We start from the raw sequence: 20538 nt of genomic DNA on the forward strand, positions 1-20538 counted from the left end.
CATCACTTTGAGCACAGAGTAAGTCATGATCTCCTGTTGTAACTTGTTTGACACAATGACATTTTGACTGCTGTTAGAGATAGTTCCCAGATAATCAGAATCAGTTTTTCATGAGTGTCTGTAACTTAGCCAACAGTTTTACAGCCTGTTCACTGACAACACCTGCTCAGAACAAGTTGTCTAGGCCAGTGGTTCTCAAACTGGCAGTGCTGAGATGGTGCCAGGATTATGACATTTTATAAAATAATGAATTTATAATAAATTCTGTGCAATTAAATCTCAGAAAAATAAGGCTACTTAGCAACAGCACTACATTGTATAATTTAATATGTTTTGTTTAATTCAAATATTAAGTTTTATGGCGTAAATATTCGAGGGGGGGGGGGGGAATTGCACTGTATACAAGGGGGGCTGCATGCCCAAAAAGTTTGAGAACCGCCTAGTTGTACATTTACAGCATATAGCAGACACTCTTATCCAGAGTGACTTACTGTACATTCATTCATTTTCTATTGTTTATCCGAACTTCTCGGGTCATGGGGAGCCTGTGCCTATCTCAGGCGTCATTGAGCATCAAGGCAGGATACACCCTGGACGAAGTGCCAACCCATTGCAAGGCACACACACACACACACACACTCTCATTCACTCACACACTACAGATTTTCAGATTACAATTTTTCCAGAGATGCCAATCAACCTACCATGCATGTCTTTGGACCGGGGAGGAAACCGGAGGAAACATCGAACAATCGAATCTCCAACCCTGGAGGTGTGAGTGGTTTGCTAACCACTAAGCCACCGTGCCCCCCATAGAGTGACTTAATTTTTTTTAAATTATTATTTCAGTTTATACACCTGAGCAATTGAGGGTTAAGGGCCTTGCTCAGGAGCCCTGCAGTGGCAACTTGGACCTGGAATTTGAAACAATGACCCCGATCAGTAGTCGAACACCTTAACCACACACACACACACACACAAATATTAATAAATGGAAATTTAATAAATACTCTGTATTTGGTTAGTGATCAGTGTTAGTGTATCACCCCCATTGTTGTGTTTGGTGGGTGGTTTGAGATGTCACTCTTGCCTGAGAGCCCTGACTCCATACCATGTGCCATATTACACCTCAGTTGCTTTTGGTAAATTATTTTGAGGTATTTATCCTATAACGGCTATAATTTTACTTGGTTTACATGTTTCAAAGCAGTGATAGTGCTCTTTTTATCTTAGCGTAAACAGTTGATTTCATTATAGTGTGTTATAGTGCGATTGCGTGAGTGAATGAGAGTGTGTGTGTGTGCCCTGCGATGGGTTGGCACTCCGTCCAGGGTGTATCCTGCCTTGATGCCCGATGACGCCTGAGATAGGCACAGGCTCCCCGTGACCCGAGGTAGTTCGGATAAGCGGTAGAAAGTGAGTGAGTGAGTGAGTGTTATAGTGCTAAATTGAGCAGGCGTCTTTTATTATGTACTCGACCCGGAAGTAGTAACCCGGAAGAGCTACTTTTACGTTGTAAAGAACGCAAGGGCGGTTTTGTTTGTTTTTAATGTTTTTGCAACAAAAAAAAAAGGTTAGGAAAAACTGTGTATTCATAGTTTTGTCTAGGGGTAACTGTGGGTTTCGGTTACACAGGCGTGCTCTAGTGTGTAAGCAGAAAGGAGCAAAGATCAAAATTAGTTTAGTTTCTTTTCTTTTTTGTGTAATGAAACGATGCCTCTTGGACTGAAGCCATGCTGTGCTGTCTGCAAGACGAATTCGTCATCGATGTGGAAAAAGGGAAACCAGGGTGAAATCCTTTGTAACAACTGTACAGCTAAAAGCAACATCACAGGAGTATCAGGACTGGTGGTGACCTCCAATACACAGCAGAGCAATGGTGGGGGCAAGCAGGTTTGTACACAGCTCAATACAGAACATACACATCACACAGAAGGTTATTATTAAGATTAATATCATACAAAAGTTCAAGATTAACAGTAGATCTATTTAAATGCATTTGTATTTATCCCTAATGAGCAAGCCTGAGGTGACTCAGGTGAGGAAAACCTCCCTTAAATGGTAAAGGAAGAAACCTGGAGAGGAACCAGACTCAAAGTGGAACCTCATCCTCATAGGGGTGACACATGATTATAAATATACAGTTTGATAAATGTTGTATTGGTGAGGAGGTTGTTGTCCTTAAAGCACCACATGGAATTGGTGTCTCCTCTTTAGTATAGCAGAGTCTAACTGGAGCTGGTAGATCTCTAGATGTCTCAGGATCCAGAGTCACAGAGTCAGCCTCATCTCAGCGGAGGTCCAGCATCTTCGTGGCATGGAAGACAATCGGAGCTGGTACAATTGTACAAATTTATTTCATTAGTACTCAATCCCAATCTGTGTAACACTAAATTACAGGTAATGGAATTCAAAATGGCTTCAAAAAGATCTGAATGGCTGAGGGTTGAGGGAACAGAAAAAAAAGTTAGGTTGTGGCTCTTGTATACGTGCCATAAGTAGTGTTTACTTCTAAGTGTGAAAACACCCTAATGTTGGTTAGATACATATTTTAATTTAATTGAACACAAAAGATTTATGTGTGTACAACGGTGTTTATACAGTCTAAACAGGAAATCCACAGACGATCAGCACGATTAAGAAGCACAAAGTATAAGGCTCCTGCATCCGAGAAGAAAGTTTCATCGAAAGGGAAAGGAAGACGGCATATTTTTAAACTAAAAAATGTAAGTTCTCATTTAAGGTGAAATATTAGGATATTTTTAAGTTCCTGCCAAGTCTGTCATATTCGGTGAAAGATGATTATTCTTTTGATCACTCAGCCTATCAAAGCTCCTGAGTCTGTGTCCACCATAATCACGTCAGAGTCTATCTTCTACAAGGTAAATATTTCTTACAATCTTCAATCTTCTACAAGGTAAAAACAGATCTCAGGATTTTTCCAGGTCTCTAACTTAATGACATTTTGTCTTCCATCAGGGTGTTTACTATCAGATAGGAGATGTGATAAAGGTAACAGACGAAGAGGATGGCAAACCTTATTTTGCACAGATCCGTGGTTTTATTCAGGACCAGTACTGCGAGAAAAGTGCTGCATTAACATGGCTGATCCCTACACAGTCTAGTCCAAGAGATCACTTTGATCCTGGCACTTACATAGTTGGTAAGTTTTATATACAGCATTTTAAATCAGAGACACACTGGCAATATGTACAAAGGTTAAAAATGTTTTCATTTTATAGGTCCGGAAGAGGATTTGCCCAGAAAAATGGAATACCTTGAATTTGTTTGCCATGCACCATCAGAATATTTCAAGTCAAGGAGCTCCCCATTTCCAACAATACCTAATCGGCCAGAAAAAGGCTACATTTGGACCCATATTGGACCTACACCCACTATGGCAGTAAAAGAAACTCTTGGTTGTAATTAAACTGAAATCAATATTCAAATATTGATTAAGAAAAAATTTGTATGTCAAAGGCAAAAGGTTCTTTCTCCTCAATGTTTTGTTGAAAATGTTGATGTTCCTTCCAGTAACTGTTTAATAGTTAGGCTGTTACCAGGTGACATGTGAAAACTATGCTCATTTACACCGACACATCGTGGAAAGAATAATGCTTTGTATTGTTAAATGTAACAGGGTAGTTCTGTAGGGGACCTCATGAACCATGACCATTGTAAATATCTAAACCTAAGCATTGTAAATATCTAAATAGTTGGACATAGCTCTCTGTTTGATGTTCAAGAAGAAACATGTCATTATAAATAAAGTATCTGTTAAAGTCAGTCATTTGTTAAACAGAAAAAAATAAATGAAAATAAATAATTCCTATGGTCCATTGAGATATATATATATATTTGCAATTCTTAGATCAAATTTACATTTAATTGATCCCATTCATTTAATAATTCATTTTATTTGTATAGTGCTTTTCACAATTCTCAAAGCAGCTTTACAGTATAGAAATATTAATTTAAAATACTATATATCTCTAACATGTATCATTGGTGAGCAAGCTGGAGGTGACTGTGGAAAGGAAAAACTCCCTGAGATGATATGAGGAAGAAAGTTATATCAAATAGGTTAAAAAATGGCATTTAAAAAATTGTGCTATATATATTTGTATGTCAAAATATATATAAAATGTGTTTGTGTGTGTGTTACTAAAGATATTTTCTAGGATCTTAGAGATAATATAAAGCCTTGATAATGATCCCACATGGGGTCACATTCTCCATCAAAGAATGGATTTTAGTGTTAATATTTTGAAAATCCCACACCATCTGGGAGTTACATTCAGATGAACCACATTTGATTTTTACTACATGTTCAAAGCACTTTGGACATGGGTGTGATGAGCAGTAAAAATTGTTAGGTTACAGCACACAAAGACTTTCTATGTAATTGTGAGTTTCCAATTTTGTGGAAACAGTATAGCATAAAGTGAGGTGTGATATTCAGGCATCCACAAACTTTACCTTACAGCAGGTTATAAAATGTTTTTCTGCCTTAAAATCGAATGCTTTTGGTTGAATGAACGGTTAAATATAGCCAGTGTTTCACTTGTGTGCATTATTTGTATGTAATTGTTCATAACTGATTGTTCAAACCTCCCTTTATTTTAGCTCCATATCAAATTATTGTAATTTTTTACTGGAATTCTTTTTTAAATTCATGTGTTTGAATGATCACAATTTCCTGTTTACCTCCAAAAAACACTGTCACCAGGAGCTCACTAGAGGGTGTAGCAGCACACCCACATCCTTTCTTATTGCTGATATCACTTATCCTTTCATATCACATAATTATTACTGTCTAAATCCTGAGTTCTTGAATGCATTCTTGAATTGTCCATGAAGGTTAGTAAATAAAACCTATTATAAGCAGATAAATTAACATTTAACATTACATATAGTGTGCATGCTTTCAACCTGTTTTTATAATCTGGTTGCATTTTTAAAAACATTTTATACACAAACAAATATTATCTACATACAAATGCAGACCCATAACAGAAATCACAGGTAATTAAAATTAGGCTGAACTCAGATGCACTGATTTTCACCCCAGTCCTGATTTCAGTGATGCTCTTGTGGCTGAATGAACACAGATCCTCACAGCCAAACTTCAACATCTAGCAGTAAACTTTTCCAGAAGATTTGAGATTATTATAACACCAAAGAAGAGTTATGGTCAGGTGTCCACACACTTTTGGCCTTGTAGTATAGTTAATAAACAGGCTCCAGTTGCTGCTCAATAACCAATGAGTGCAGAGAGGCGCGTCTAGAAGGTGGGAGGGGGTCAAAAGCCTCAAGTGGAACATTCTCACACAGGAATCTACACAACTTCAGTATATTACTGCACGTTATGGACAATCCTAAATGCAGCCCTGTCACTTTAATCATGGCAAAGAGAAAACTTCAGATTTTCCTAACAGGCTAATTTAATGGTTAAAACAGGAATATGGGGCATTTACAGTCGAAAAATGGTAAGATGTGTTTTTGTGTGTGTGTGTGTGATTAACGTTTAACAGAGATACAGTGTAAGTGAATTATATAGTGTATATTCGGACTATTTTGTTATTTCACCTGTTTTCTGTTCTTTTCAGCGTGTAAACGCAGGGAGAGTCCAGAAGGTGTGTAAACTGCGTAATGTTCAACATCCCGTTTTTAGAGGTTATTATTCTAGATATTTTGCGTTGCTGAGCAAGTTTTTTTTTTTTTGGACATTTTTGTATTCCTCTAATTTCAGGAGGCACTTTGACGACAGGCTCTTCACTCCTGCAGGAAGAGTCGGTTCATCTCAGCGGCTCAGACAGGATCCGATACAAGCAGGTAAACGATAACACACCTATTTAGCACTGCCCTTATTAACATTATTCACTAACATACAGTCGTTATTACAAAAGGTGATATCAATCAATAAAGGAGTAAAAATAAGACCCCCCCCCCTCTCATTCTCTCTCTCTCTCTCTCTCTCTCTCTCTCTCTCTCTCTCTCTCTCTGTCTCTCTCTCTGTCTCTCTCATTCTCTCTGTCTGTCTCTCTCCCCCTCTCATTCTCTCTCTCTCTCTCTCTCTCTCTCTCTCTCTCTCTCTCTCTCTCTCTCTCTCTCTCTCTGTCTCCCCCCCCCCTCTCTCTCTCTGCCCCCCCCCCTCTCATGAACGCACGTAGGCTATTTAATGAGATACTCCCTAGAAACGAACGAGCAGTAATATGAACAGTAATATGAGTTCTATATGTAATCATTCTGCCATAGTGTCCTCAGAAGATGGGCGCCTTAAATAACTAAATATTAAATAAATAGTATCCTAAATAGTAAATATCACAATATCAGCAATTTCAGCATTTATTTTTTTTTTGGTGTGTAAATGTGTCCACAGTATATAATTTAGTACTATTGCAACATTGATATTCAAATGTTTTAGATGCTTTTCTATTGTAGGGCCTGTTGAGTCTTTCATAATAGACAATATTCAAGCATTCTCAGCAGGGTTCATTTTTAATGGATTAAAAAATCTCTACTCTATGCAGATGGACTAGGCTCTTAAATGGTGTATGGGAAAGGTGCTTTTTCCTGTCTCTCTTGCCCTCTTATTCTCTCAATTGAGCCTGGAACCTTCATCCCAGTGTGAAATACATATGGCTTGCATCCAGAAGAACAGGGCCCTTGAATTCAGCTCCACTGCACATCTGGTACTGGTTTTGAAAACAGAGAGAGGCTGGCTTGGGAAAATGGGGGGAAGTGGTTGGAGGAGGAAGAAGGAGGTGTAATCTGTGGGAGGAGTGGCATGACAAAGGGTTGTGGGAGACCACTTATGAAATGGAGATGACTGAACTTGGGTAGCTGGGATGAGAGGTTTCCTCATGCCTCAGTCTAATAAATATCTGTTGTTGGTTAGCACGTACTGATATACATATAAATTTGTGATATCTGTGCTCAAATTTTATGGAGTATATCAGGGTATAATGTAAGATCTAAGGGCTAGTCCAAGACCACATAATGCAAAATACCACACTTGCATTCACTTTCCTTCATTTATATTGTAAATCACACAGAACATAACAGTGAACAGTTTATAACAGAATTAATTTTTTTGTTATTGTGGACAGTTGTAGAAGGGAAATTATTTTATAATTGCAATATCCAATGTCACCCAGATGATGATGGGTTCCTGTTTGACTCGGGTTCCTCTCAAGGTTACTTCTTAATATCATCTCAGGGAGTTTTCCTTACCAGCATCACATCTGGATTGCTCATTAGGCATACATTTAAATTTAAAATCAGCTTTATCAGAATCAGAAAATGTACAAAATATTAGTTTAATGGCCTTTATGTCTTCTGGAGATGAGATTAGCATGGATGATTTGTGCATTCTCTGGATCTAATTATAACATTTATCTTTTGTGTGAATCATAAAGCCTGGCCACTGTGCTCAAAGCATCCAGTGTTTTCTTGGAGAATCTGGAAGAAACCCCTCTTTCACCCTTTTTCCGCTCTCAGACACACTTCAAAGGCCAGGAAGGGAGAACATGTGCCACTGCCACTGAGCCATGACTCTGTCTTGGGGGAAAAAGCATAAAGTTGACCATCAATTGTTTACTTATATGGCTCAAAATATAAGCAGCTAACATAAAGCGTAATAGTAGATTTCTGTCAAGCTATTACTGGTCGACCTTTGTGTTTCTCATATTGCTTCCATGCAGTAACACAAGTGCTAACACTGTGTGTTAGAGATTTGATCAAAATGGTTGTGCATTTCAGCTAATGTCCCACCATTTCCCTTAAATCATCTTTAAGCATTTACCTGTTGTAACCTTGCTAAACAAAAGCTCGGTAAAAAAAAAAAAAGCTTAAGAAATTACTTAATTATTAATTATAACATATCATTAAGAACGCGGAATCATTTTTAGCACGAAACAGTGTTTGTATAATAAACAAAGAGCTTGTTTCTAACTTTTAATAAAGAGAAATGTGATATATGGGTTTATAGATTAGTGTCAAAGTCTATATTCTTGACATCCTAGAAATGTTCTGAAGTCTCCCATCAACACTTCTGTAAAGTAATGTGAGTCATGCTGAAGTACTGATACTCACTAAACAGAATAACAAAGGCTCCATTCACTACAAAACCTGTTTGCTTTGACAGACTTGAAGAATGCTGGCATAAAAGACAATGCTGTGGATTCTGTTTACTGTGTAGTCAACTAAAAAGATTTAGTACTAACCATATTTTGTTTACTATTCAAAACTGATTTTTTTCTCTTCATTTGTGTGTTAAAATATTCACTAGTAATATAATTTTTTTGTGAGCAACGACAGAGGATAAAGACACTTTTGTTTGGTCTACGGTGCAGTTTTGTTTATCTGACTTATTTTTCCACTTGTTCCCCAAACACAGCAAGTAAAACAAGATTCAGTTTTGCTTGTGAGTTGCAACCATAACAGCTACAAACTCCATATCAGTGGACAAAGTGTTTTAGCATAACATAGATCCTGACAGTATCCTAACCTGCTTTGGTTTGGTGATGATGCAATGACTGTAACCCCCCACCCCATGTAATAAGGCTTTAGTCCAGGTGTTTGGTGACAGGAAATAAACTGAAACAAAGCAAGCCACTGTTCCCAGCACTGTGAGTGGGTTCAGAGAGTGGTGTGTATGGGTGGTGGAAGAGGAATCAGGGTTGGTGGGGGTGGATGGTCTCGCGACACCCAGTGTAGGGCAGGAAAAGGCCCCCCTCATGCTGGTAACATGAGTACGCATGAAAGGCCCTAGAGCATGCAGAGCGTGGCAATGGCTTGGCTGTGATGATGAGAGAAATCACTGGCAGAAAGGTTAGTCACTCACTGCTCTCATCTGCAAAGGGCTTTGTTCTCCTGCACCGGGCTGCACTTTAGGATTTATGGTCACACATTGCTACCGGTCACTTCATGTGTCCGCCACACCGGGACAAAGCACGTCCCTGTTTCTTTGAAGTTTAATTTGATGCGGGTCACTCATATGTGTGACAGATGTTTCCATAGGTACTATTTTTATGGTGCAGAAATCATATGAAAAAACATATGCCATGCACGCTTGGCTTTTAAATGTGTACTGTAATTATGTATGTAGTGTTATTATGCAGTCTGTCAGGAATGCCACAGTATTTATCATATTTCATTATTCTTCACAAGTAGCATAGATAGTGGTAACTGTGTTAGGATCAGGAGCGATCCATTTTTCTGTTGTTTCTGATCAAACCAAATCAAAACACATTGAAAACAGACATGTTCTTTGGCTTTTATTTTCCCAAAAGCATTTTGCAAAATTTAGAACATCTTAACTGGGAGAGAGCAAGTCCAATGTTTGTTGACATGCTCATTCTCCCGTTTGCATTATCTATGTGCTACAATGCTTTTGGGAAACTCAGAACTGTTGGTCAGAAGGAATTGAGTGATTTCTCATGGCAGCTCTAACTGTAGTTCCAGCTTTAATGTTCTAAGATGTTCTCTATACAAGTTATACTTTAATTCAAACACTCAAACGGATTTTAAATATGTAACTGCTGATACGGAAATGTGCATTTATGCAGTTTAGCATTGATTGTAACAAACAGAGCCAGTTAAAGCCAGTCTTTCCAGTTGGACATGTGAAGGACTTTAGGTAAGAGGTCTTTGTGAATGTTTGTATTTTTTTTTTGTAACATGAAAAATGCTGAGAGAAAAACGTTTAGCTGGAATTATACAGTTATAAACAGACAGTTACTGTTTAAGTGATATTTCATTGATTTTTTTAAAAATAAATAAAAGAAATAAGACATTTCAGGACATGAAGCTATTGAAAGATAATATAGGGTGGTAATGAATTGTACCCCAATGTTGGTAATATATATAACTAGGGGCATCTTTAAATATCCTTGCAGAAATTACAAATGCATCCAAGCAATTTACAAATTGAATGTGACATTTTATGGACATTTATGTATTATGGGATTAGTAAATGTAAAGTGATTATTTACTAATGTTGAACTAACATTTAATCTATCATTGACACTTAGAGCATGTTGCATCAGAGGATAGTGCATTAATGCCTTAAAAACAACCAGAATCATTGGACTACAAATACTTGTAAACACCTGGCAAAAGACACTGGAAATGATGGATTCTTATTACTTAGTGCAGTTCCAGTATTACAAATAAAGCCATACCTTTCACTGTTCTGATATAAAAAAATAAAGCTGATGTATTTTAGTAAAATCAGTATTTTATTTTAGTAACGGTAGTTGAACAGGTGACATTACACATGCCAGAATTGTTTTCTTACAGTGACTTGGTCAACAGCTGAACAACCAGTAGTCAGTGGTAAAATACTCTTTTTATGTTTTATAGCAGCAACCAGATCTACTTCTAAAAAGACAGTGAAGTAGTGATTTAAGAACATAAACTTTGCTGGCTTAATATATAATCTTGATAAAATCCACCAAAATGACATAAACCAACAAAAATACCCATTTTTCCTAAACATGTGTAAGTTATCTGTTATGACCGCTTTCCTGCCTTTTATTTAGTGCACATAAAGGCAGCAACAAATATATCTGCAGCTTCATCACAGGATCTCTCGGGACAGCCTTTTTGTTTTGTAGTTTGTAAGTAAGATCTTTAGACCACCCTGTTATGTGTTGTATAAGTCTGGTTTGAGGCCAGAGAGTCAGCTTTTATATCTGAGGTGACCTGCAGGGATGGGACTTGTCTTCTGCATCGTTTAGGGCCACATAAAGCAAATTACAACAGAGCGATTAGTTGAGATGGCAAGCTGTTTTGCACTGTAGGCTGTTTTACTTCCTCCTGCTAACATCAACAGTGCAAAGAGTCTGGAAACAATTGTGCTCGAGACCACAGGAGTGCAAAGAATGAAGTTAACTTTTTTCTCTCCTTCTTAGAGGATACATTAGGGGGTTGATTGTAAACGAAGACAAACAAAGTGGAACAAGATTGTGTATGTGTGTGTGCTTTACATGTTCCAAGCAAAGATTAGGATAAAAAAAATCACATTTATTGTTTATAACCTTTTTTTATTTTTTTATTTTTAGAATGATTTTTATAGTCTTATATTTTGTGGTCAAAAAGTGCAAAAAGTCATGGATGAAATGTGAGTTTGTCATGAGGATTGTATTTCAGACAAATTTACGTTTGCACAGCTTTTCAAAAAAAAGAAAAGAAAAAAAAGGACACAAACTTGGAACACATATGAAAGCGCTGGCTGAAGTTTGAGCCTCTGACCATGGATATACTACACAGCTTTACAGATGTGCTGAATTCTCCAACTCTCTCATCTGCTCATGTCCCTGCCAGATAGACAGACAGAACGCCCAAACATGATTATTTTCTCACTGGTTCTCCCACTTTTTTCTGTCTTTTCTGCACAGGATATATGTGGTGAAGAGCTAAAGGATGATCACTTCTTGGATCATGACTGCCCTCTGGAGGGTAAGTTTAATAATCCAATTGGTTCTCAGAGTGTAACACTTAAATATTGTTGAATATCACCAGTGGTGGTCTTCCAGCTGTGCCGTTTGAATCATTTGGACTTACAGTAAATGTTATTCATTTGGATTTGTTTTCATTTGCAGTAATCCTTCCACCAGAGAGAGCAACCGAATGCCAAAGTTACAAACCAGAAAAGGGAGATCCCTCGAGGAGGAATGCAAAAAATGATGTGAGTGAACACCCTGAAAAGACACCCTGAAAAAATAATTGAGATTATGGCGGTGTGAGATAATTTAATTTCTTTTGCTACAGGACATGGAGTGTAATGAAAATCACCAAGAGTGGGTGTTCACTTTGTATGACTTTGACAACAGTGGCAGAGTAACCAAAGAGGTAATGCCTTTCTGCCATTCTGACATAGATTTGGAAAACTAATATTTCCTACCTAACATTTCTAACATTCTGTATAGATTTGGAAAAACATAAACAGTAGTTTTGGTGTGTGTCAAAGTTTGGGTGTGTGTTGTCTTATGCTGTAGGATATGTCCAGCCTGATGCATACTATCTATGAAGTAGTGGAAGCATCAGTCAAACAGTCTGCACTCTGCAACAGCAAAACTCTGCGTGTCAAATTGACTATAACACCCTTAATACCCAGTTTCAACAGAAAAGGTAGGTCTTTCCTCAAGATGATTGAGAACAGATTTTGCTTTTGTGATTGAACACAGTATTGATCAGGTGGAACGTTAATCCACTTTTAGAACGAGATATCAGGCTTCCACAGAGCAAGCAGGAGCAGCTGGAGGAAAACCACCCCATTCACATCAGGTCAGCTTGATATTTAAAGTGTGAGTTCCAGCTTGAAGTATACAGAATGTGAACTGAAACTTTTTCGGAATGAGAAAATGTTAGGGTAAATGTTGATCATCTATAGGTTTGCCTAAAATATTTAAGACTTGATTCTTTTCTAAGTAACAGTAGCAATGGATTTCTCAGTAAAGTGATGTGACAATGCACAGCAGGTAGTACTGCCTCCTACAACCCCGTCAAAAGGTAGTAACTTGATTTGAAGGCATTCTACAGCATTTACATGTACATTTACAGCATTTGGCAGATGCCTTTATCCAGAGCGATGTAGTGAAGTGAAGTCAGGTTGTACATGATCTCATTAATACAACTAAACAGTTGATGGTTAAGGGCCCAATACTGGCAGATTGGCAGTGCTGGTTTTTGGAACTTCCCTCCAGTAATCAAACATCTTAACCTCTGAGCTACTGCTGTAGAATTGCCCTGCTGCCCTGCCATGCCTTAGAGTTGCCCTGCTGTAACTCTTGATTCTTTGGATTCTATGCATCTTCTAAAAACAAGATAGATTGATAGCTCACTAAGTTGTTCATAGATATGAATGTGGAGGCATGTTGCCCTGCAGTCCAAAGGCATTCTACCCAGGGTGCCTTGTGCCGAGTGTTCCCAGGATTCCAGATCCATTGCCATCCTCAGTCAGATTACTGTTACTGATGAGGGAAGTGATGTATCTACAGCCTAAAGCATAACATTGTGTTACAGTGTATTGGATGTTTTTTAGATAAACCTTTTAACCCCACAGAGGACAGAGCACAGATCCTGCTGTTAGTCCTGAGAAAAAACTTTACCGCATCGATGAGAACACAGAACGCAGAAACCACTATTTAGACCTGGCTGGGATTGAAAACTACACCTCCAGATTTGATGCAGGTATTACTGCTGCACACTTTGAGCTCAATATTATCCATGTTAATAGGGTTCGATGAAACATTGTATTTCTTTCTAATACTTCAGCTTTAACATCTCAATCAGCCGCGTGAGTACACATGTCAGAATTATGATAAATCAGACTAAAAAGGTTTATTTAATGTAACACACAAACACACGTTTAAAAAAAAATTGACTATAAAGGATTCTTATGTCAGTGGAACGACGAAATCAAGACAGCCATCTTCAACATTCCGTTTAAAAGCATCCGTGCACTAGATTCTCTTTGCTATGATCACAAGAACCCAATATCCAATAGTAGCAGCAAACCTAAGAATATTTATGGAGCTTTCTCTATATTTATGCTATTTTACTCACTTTGGGAAAAAAAAATATAAAATTGCAATGATGTTATATTTCCTACATCATCTTTGAATAATTTATTTGTTTTTCTTATTAAAAATGGCACCTAGCTAAACTTCTCTATTTGTTCAAGGCCATATTTTACATATAAATATATAAATTATGAGTGTTTGTGTGTGTGTGTGGAGAGTTTGGGAGAAGCTTCATTGATAATACTTATCTGATTTCATCATCTTTAAAATTAATTTCTTTTTCCTATCAGAAAGGGCTCCTATTAGGAAACTTAGCATCTCTATTTGTTGAAAGGCCATATTTCAGAAATGTATATGTCTGTCTGTGCTCATGTGAATATGTGGAGAGTTTGAGAGAAGCTTTGTTGATAATACTTATCTGATTTTAGATCACACACTACACTCACCCTATGAGGAGCAATTTCTGGAGAGCCTCACACATGGCACACGCTCTGCCCAATATCGTGGCAGTCTGGGGAAGTCTGGTGGCCAGCGCCTCCCATTTCTCAGGTCTCTGCGGAGCCGCAAATCAAACAGGCTACATGGCCATCACCCAGTCAGCTGGTGCTGTCGTCCTGCTCCCCAGCAGCAGCCTTTGCACTACAGTCACAATAAACGTGTTAATGCCAGGCCTCGTGATGTCACATCAGCTTTTGTGCCTCATCCAGGGTTAGACTTGGAGCTTCAGCCTGGAACAGGTGTTTCACCTGGTGGGTTCATGCCCATGGCTCAGAGGCATGAGCACCATCACCTCCATGAGCATCACCATCACCACCACCATCACCACCATTACTATTCCTCCTGACTGCAGACTGTGCCTCAGAAATAGAGGCACAGAAATTGAAGCGTTCAGATGATGACCCTGAAAATTGCACACAATTTTTTATTAATTTCTTTCCAGGATCAAATTTGGAAAGGGACCGTGTTTCTTTGAAAGAAAAACTCAAAAGTTTCATTTGTCTAAAAAACTATGCAACAAAGGTGCTAGTTGTAGTAATGCATCATTTTCTTTTCTTAATTATCTACTACTAATAATAAATGTTTTAATAGCTTTTTGTATAAATTCAGTACGATTATTTACAGTGGATTCTGATAAACATAAAACTTACATTGCTTGTACATAAAACTGTGCAGAACTCTGTATTTGCACAAAATGTAATACATTTTATGTATAATACCAAGCCCAGAAGACTGATAGGAAATTTTATTTTCTATTTTCTAACCACTATTTTCATACAACCTATATTTCTAATGTATGTCGAAATTGTTGCATATTTGCGCATTAAAAATATATAACAATAATAAGTATTCTAGGCCAGGGTGTGAATTTCTATGTACTCTCATACACGTATATATGTGTTTATATTGTATATGAGTGTACTAACACATAGGCTGTAGAGCTTATTTTTATACACAGTGTCAGCTAGGGAACTAGCAGATGTCTACAAATTGCATTTTGTTTGTACTTGCCTGAATAAGCTGTTTCACATAACAGATATATAGTATCTGATATATATTATATTAGATAGATACAGATATATAGTTAGTATATAGAGTTAGTATATAGATAGATAGATAGATAGATAGATAGATAGATAGATAGATAGATAGATAGATAGATAGATAGTCCACAATAATTTCTGAATGAACCAGTTCAAAAGTTTACATGTCCTCGACTGTATGTTGTTACCTAGATGATCATCAACAACTGTTGTCATGTTTCTAAGTTCCTGGTTTGTCCTCAGCTGCCCAAAGTCTTTCAAAGAAATCCTCTATCTCAGATATATCAAACTCCACATCTGGCCCATCATACAATTATATCTGATAATATTATACATAATATTATATATTAATATATTAATCTAATATTATATATTTGGCAGGTTTCACACATCAAGAGATTTAAAAAAAATAATTCAGCTTGTTCCTTTTTGAATTCTGAAATATTGTTATTAAAAAAACACATTTATTTATTGTTTCATTTTATTTAGTTTTACAATAAAAAAATATTGTAGCCTGGCTGTTCAATTTACATTTTTTGCACAAATCATAGTCAATATTGAATTTTTGAGGTTTGGCCTGCAATTTAGAATATTTTGTAAATTTCCGCCACTTTTGTGATTGAGGTTGACACCCCTGCTGTAAGCGATTCTGTGGATCAGCCGCTAGAGGGCAGTGTTTGTGTTTGTAGTGATTTAGAAACACTGCAGAAGAGAAGTAAATGTCAGCGTGAAACCACGTGAGCTCCAGCAGAAGTCTAGTCAGCTATCAGTATATTGTATATATCTTTCGCAGTACGACTTGTTTAACTAGCCAAAGTTTATATTCTTATACCAGGCAGGTGTTCATTGAGTGAGCTAGTCATGAATCTTTGTGGAAGATGTGTGATGTATCTGCAGTCTAGGATGTTGTGTATAAAACCACAACATGTAGTTCACGTCGTTAATCTCCCTAAAAACACGACTTACATCCAGACAGCGCTGTTGCTTCATCCTCATAGCCGCTTACAGAGATGGAAGGACAAATGGACTGATTCGTATGGGATTCGGTTCTTCAGTGATCAGCGAACCGACTCACCCCCATGTCACACAGACAGCAGGATTACAGAGCGACACAATCCTCAACACGGTTTAGTGCCTGTAATGAGCTCTGAGTTACATCAGTGCTCCAGTGCACCAGGACCAGTTCCTGCAGAACACACCTCCATCGGTATGTAGAATGTTTATATTCTTCTACTATATCTTTCTCGTGCTTTATTTTCTTACAGTCGGTCAAGAAGCTTTTATTGTCATTTCAACCATATATATATGTGACACAGAACGCAGTGAAATGAGAGAACGTTCATTTCTCCAGGATCAGGGTGCTACATAAAAAAGACAGCTATAAGGACTTAGTAAGTTAGTCCTAGATACATAAAGTGCATCTGTGCAACCTGGTGCAAACAGTGCTTTAGTATACATTTTGATATGATGATGCTTATTATAGAAGACATGGATGTAAATTGGTAGAGTGTGTATTTGGTGTGGGTCATTGCAGTCCATACAGTTGATTGTGTGTATCGTGCTCGGTACAGTTCACAGTTTTTTTTTTTGTGCATGTCACTTTTCTAAACTGTGCAAACGTCCACAACAGTTTTCATTACAAATGATATAACTAACAACAACTTCAACCAATCTTTGAAATTGCAGTGTTTCCTACTACATCCCATTTTTCTCTAATGACATTGAGAAACTCTGCTACTGTCGTTCACAAAGGAATTGACTATATTATGAATGAAATAACATTCAGTAAATGCTTTATCATGATCATGGATTACTGTGACCTGTAGCCTGTCCCAAGAACACTGGTGTGGTCATGAATCTGGAATATACTCTGATAGTATAATTGCACACACATATTTACACAAACATTGTGCAAAGTTAAAACATCTACTGACATGTTTCTGGGATGTGGGAAGAAACGAAAAAACTCAGAGGAACCCCACATGGATGGGAGAACATAACCTAAGCTCAGGATCAGACCCAAAACCAGGCCCCAGCTGCTAAGCAGAAATACTACATGCATGAACAACGCTGTTCTAAATAAAAACTATTAATGTTATTAATGTGTATTATTATGTGCAAATATTTAAACAATACCTACCCTACAAAGCTCAACATAACAAACTATTATGTTTTTGACCTTCTAATGTGTCTTGATTTTTTTCTGCTGTACAGATTTGGATGCACTGTCCTGTCCATCTGCATTTGAAGAAATTAGTGATGAGGATGCCATACAGATCATTGTGCCCCCCAACCTTCCAGACACCACATTCACTCTCAGAGATTACGTAGACAAATCAGAGACCCTAACAAATCTGGTTCACTTGGGTATGTTTTTCCTGCTGTTCATGCTTATATTTTGAGTGATGTAAGCCCATATGTAACAACAACTACTTTTCTAGGGGTTAATCTGTCAAAATTAGAGGACCGGCCTAATGTTGGCTCTATGCTGGTGAGGCTGGACTTCCAAGATGATGTCGTACCACGTCTCCTTTTCTTGAAAGATCTGGGAGTTCAGGATGTTCACTTGGGTACGATGCTCACTAAAAACCCCTTTCTACTCACTGAGAACTTGGAAAATCTGCAAAACAGGTCGGAGCTCATTTCCTGGTCTCTGATGCATTTATTATATTGCCCACAATATATTTATATAATTTATGATTTATGTAATTTCTGTTCTTGCTATGACACTCTTGTAAGCATAGCATAAAAATAATGCACATACATGCCTGATTACCAACACTGAACAAAGTAAATATCAGTTTGCCTTTTTTTAATGAAAAATCTGCTACTGAAATTAACGTAAGAATGTGAGAGATGCGACACAATGGTGCATGCGGTAGGAAATTAATCACTGATGATATGGCCCAATGAAAAGCTGTGTGTTATTTATAACAGCTGTTATTTATTCTCCTTTAACCAGCATATAGCCAGGATCAGTTTTCACTGATTTTCAATTTATCAGTGACACAAAATCCCTACTTGTACACAAGACCACCCTGAAAAGAGCACTTGTGTTTGCCATTGCCTTCTGTTTTAAAACATTATGAAGTAATAATGTAATAACAGTAATCAGTCTAATGCTATTAATGTGTTAGATATGTTTTATTTTACTCATAAACTGAACGTTTTACTTACTAGAATTGTATTGTTACATGATGTGATTAACTCATGCTATTATTTATATAAGATACTGCTGGTTGACACCTATTCATTACAGCTGAATGAACTGGAACTGACTTTCTATGACTTTACTTTTTATGTAAAAGGGTTTCATATTTGAAGTCAAAAAAATTCAGTTCGGAGTCTGTTGCTGAGATGGTGAGCAAAGCTCCATATTTACTGAACTTCAGTGTGAAGAGGTTGGACAACCGTCTGGGATTTTTCCAGAAGCAACTGGGCCTCAGTGCTCACAAGGTAAGGATTTGTTTATATTCCCAGACATGACAGAAATAGGAATTATAAGTAAAAACTGCATTCGGGGATGGAAATGCTACATCTCCCCTATCTGTGAGACACACAAAACCTGATCGAAAAAAATATAAAACCTTATTGGTATATATATATATATATAGGTGCATTTAATAGTTTCTTTTACCCTTTCAGACGCGAGATGTTGTAACTCGTCTGCCTAGGTTGCTATGTGGAAGTTTAGAGCCTGTAAAGGAAAATCTGAAGGTACAGTGAATTGCCTACTGAAAATATATTTATTAGCAGTTTGTTTAACCATTTTGGCAGTTTTCGGCAAACACACTTTTATTTAGACTTTTTTGTTCTGTTTTTATTTTTTAATCAGGTTTGTGAACTGGAGTTTGGGTTTCGCAGAAATGAAGTCCAGCACATTGTCACTGTGGTTCCAAAAGTGTTAACAGCTAATAAACGGAAACTGACACAAATATTTGACTTTGTCCACAACATTATGGGTGTTCCTCACTCTCTCATTACAAAGTTCCCACAGGTAACAATCAATTTTGACAGGTTCCCCCTTGTAATAATCTCTTTATAAAGTCAATATAGAGTCAATAGAGAATAGAGAAAAGTTATATAGAGAACTTGTTAAAGATATGGAGAGGAAATTTACTAGCTATATTTTATGGCTCAAAGATTTGTGCATCGTTTTGAGAATTATTTATCAAGCCTCATTCCATTGATGGAATTTATTTCATGTCTGAAAAATCATTCTAAAAGTGCTTTTTGTAATTAGTGGAAAAATTCATACCATCTCATACCTTTTTTCTGGTTTTCATCAGGTTTTGAATGCAAAATTCCTTCGTGTAAAAGAACGACACTTCTTTCTTGAGTACTTGGGCCGTGCCCATTATGAACCCACTCATCCTAACTACATCTCTCTGGAGCGCCTGGTGGCTCTTCCTGATGAAGCCTTCTGTTCTGAAGTGGCTTTAGCCTCTTTGGATGATTTTGAACGATTCCAGAAAACTCTGTAGTAGGAAAAGTAATGCTGTATTTATAAATCCCTATGTTTTCAGGGTTTTTGTTGGGTGAGAGTTGAAACATGCCCAGTTGTGTTGTTGATCTGCCACTGAAACACATATTTCAAGGATTATGTTCATAGAAATTTGCACATAAAATGCCTAAAGGCATTTGAGGTAATAAATAGAATTTTTTTGCACTCTTGTAGATTTATTTACTCTTCATGTACTTATATTTTTGCTAGATTTTTTTTACTTATACAGATAGATAGATAGATCTGCCATATCAATCAATATATCTATCAATGTGCCAAATACATTTAATGATGTGACTTTTAATGATATTGATTGATGTTTGGAGCTTAAAATATATTTACAGTTTGTAAATTACACATTTTAACGAATTCCTTCAGGATGGATTACCATAATAATATGTATATTATTAATATTCACAAATAGCCACTGTTGCTGTTTGAGAAAATATTATATTGAATGTACAAAGTCAGCTCATTCAGAAAATTTGTTTTTTCTTTTGTTTTGTTTGCTTCCAATACACCGCATTAGATTTAACGATATATGCAGAAATCATCTTTATCGTAAAAGAAATTCAGTATTTTAATTAAATACAATAATAAAAATAATAATGATAATATAATTCTATAATGCATAGATTATATATATATATATATATAAATGTATGTGTGTATATATATACACACATATGCTTATATTTATATAATTTAATGCAGTTTATAAAACAACATATATAATGTAATATAATAATATTATACATATTTAACATAACACTGTATGAAGCATAACACTATGGAATTAGTGACATTTCTGATTTTAAAATGTTGCTAAATTAATAACTGTAATGATGAATGACTATAAAATGTAAAAATTAAACATTATATTTGTTCGTATAAAATTATTATTGCAGTTTGTTTGTTTAACCCGCTTTATGGTTTCTTTCACTGTCTCACTGTGATTGCG

At 36.7% G+C, this 20538-nt stretch overlaps 3 protein-coding genes across 6 annotated transcripts; all 3 read left to right on the forward strand.

Annotated features, from left to right (window-relative positions):
* The first annotated feature begins 1435 nt into the window (after positions 1–1435).
* Positions 1436–3845, forward strand: gatad1 (GATA zinc finger domain containing 1). 3 transcript variants are annotated; one of them, XM_027175585.2, is made up of 6 exons: positions 1752–1893; positions 2218–2337; positions 2604–2726; positions 2823–2882; positions 2980–3163; positions 3243–3845. In XM_027175585.2, exons 2-6 carry the CDS (start codon positions 2254–2256, stop codon positions 3428–3430), a joined length of 639 nt encoding a protein of 212 aa, XP_027031386.1. In that variant the 5' UTR covers positions 1752–1893; positions 2218–2253; the 3' UTR covers positions 3431–3845. The 3 variants fall into 3 exon arrangements, with proteins under 3 accessions (XP_027031385.1, XP_027031386.1, XP_047664301.1); XM_047808345.1 differs by lacking the exon at positions 1752–1893 and adding an exon at positions 2101–2119; XM_027175584.2 differs by lacking the exon at positions 2218–2337 and having other exon boundaries at positions 1436–1893.
* A 101-nt stretch (positions 3846–3946) lies between these two features.
* On the forward strand, positions 3947–14879 carry LOC113661393 (protein naked cuticle homolog 2-like). 2 transcript variants are annotated; one of them, XM_047807626.1, is made up of 10 exons: positions 3947–5489; positions 5610–5676; positions 5753–5835; positions 11406–11466; positions 11610–11695; positions 11779–11859; positions 12006–12138; positions 12228–12294; positions 13073–13200; positions 13961–14879. In XM_047807626.1, the coding sequence occupies exons 1-10, from the start codon at positions 5448–5450 to the stop codon at positions 14374–14376; spliced, it is 1164 nt and encodes a 387-aa protein (XP_047663582.1). In that variant the 5' UTR covers positions 3947–5447; the 3' UTR covers positions 14377–14879. The 2 variants fall into 2 exon arrangements, with proteins under 2 accessions (XP_047663582.1, XP_027031363.2); XM_027175562.2 differs by having other exon boundaries at positions 5059–5489; positions 5610–5636.
* An 881-nt stretch (positions 14880–15760) lies between these two features.
* On the forward strand, positions 15761–19742 carry mterf3 (mitochondrial transcription termination factor 3). The gene is made up of 7 exons (XM_027175580.2): positions 15761–16280; positions 17288–17440; positions 17515–17704; positions 18382–18529; positions 18719–18790; positions 18909–19070; positions 19363–19742. The coding sequence occupies exons 1-7, from the start codon at positions 15935–15937 to the stop codon at positions 19555–19557; spliced, it is 1266 nt and encodes a 421-aa protein (XP_027031381.1). The 5' UTR covers positions 15761–15934; the 3' UTR covers positions 19558–19742.
* The last annotated feature ends 796 nt before the right edge of the window (positions 19743–20538 follow it).

Source organism: Tachysurus fulvidraco, chromosome 24, assembly GCF_022655615.1.
Source record: "Tachysurus fulvidraco isolate hzauxx_2018 chromosome 24, HZAU_PFXX_2.0, whole genome shotgun sequence".
Taxonomy (NCBI): domain Eukaryota; kingdom Metazoa; phylum Chordata; class Actinopteri; order Siluriformes; family Bagridae; genus Tachysurus; species Tachysurus fulvidraco.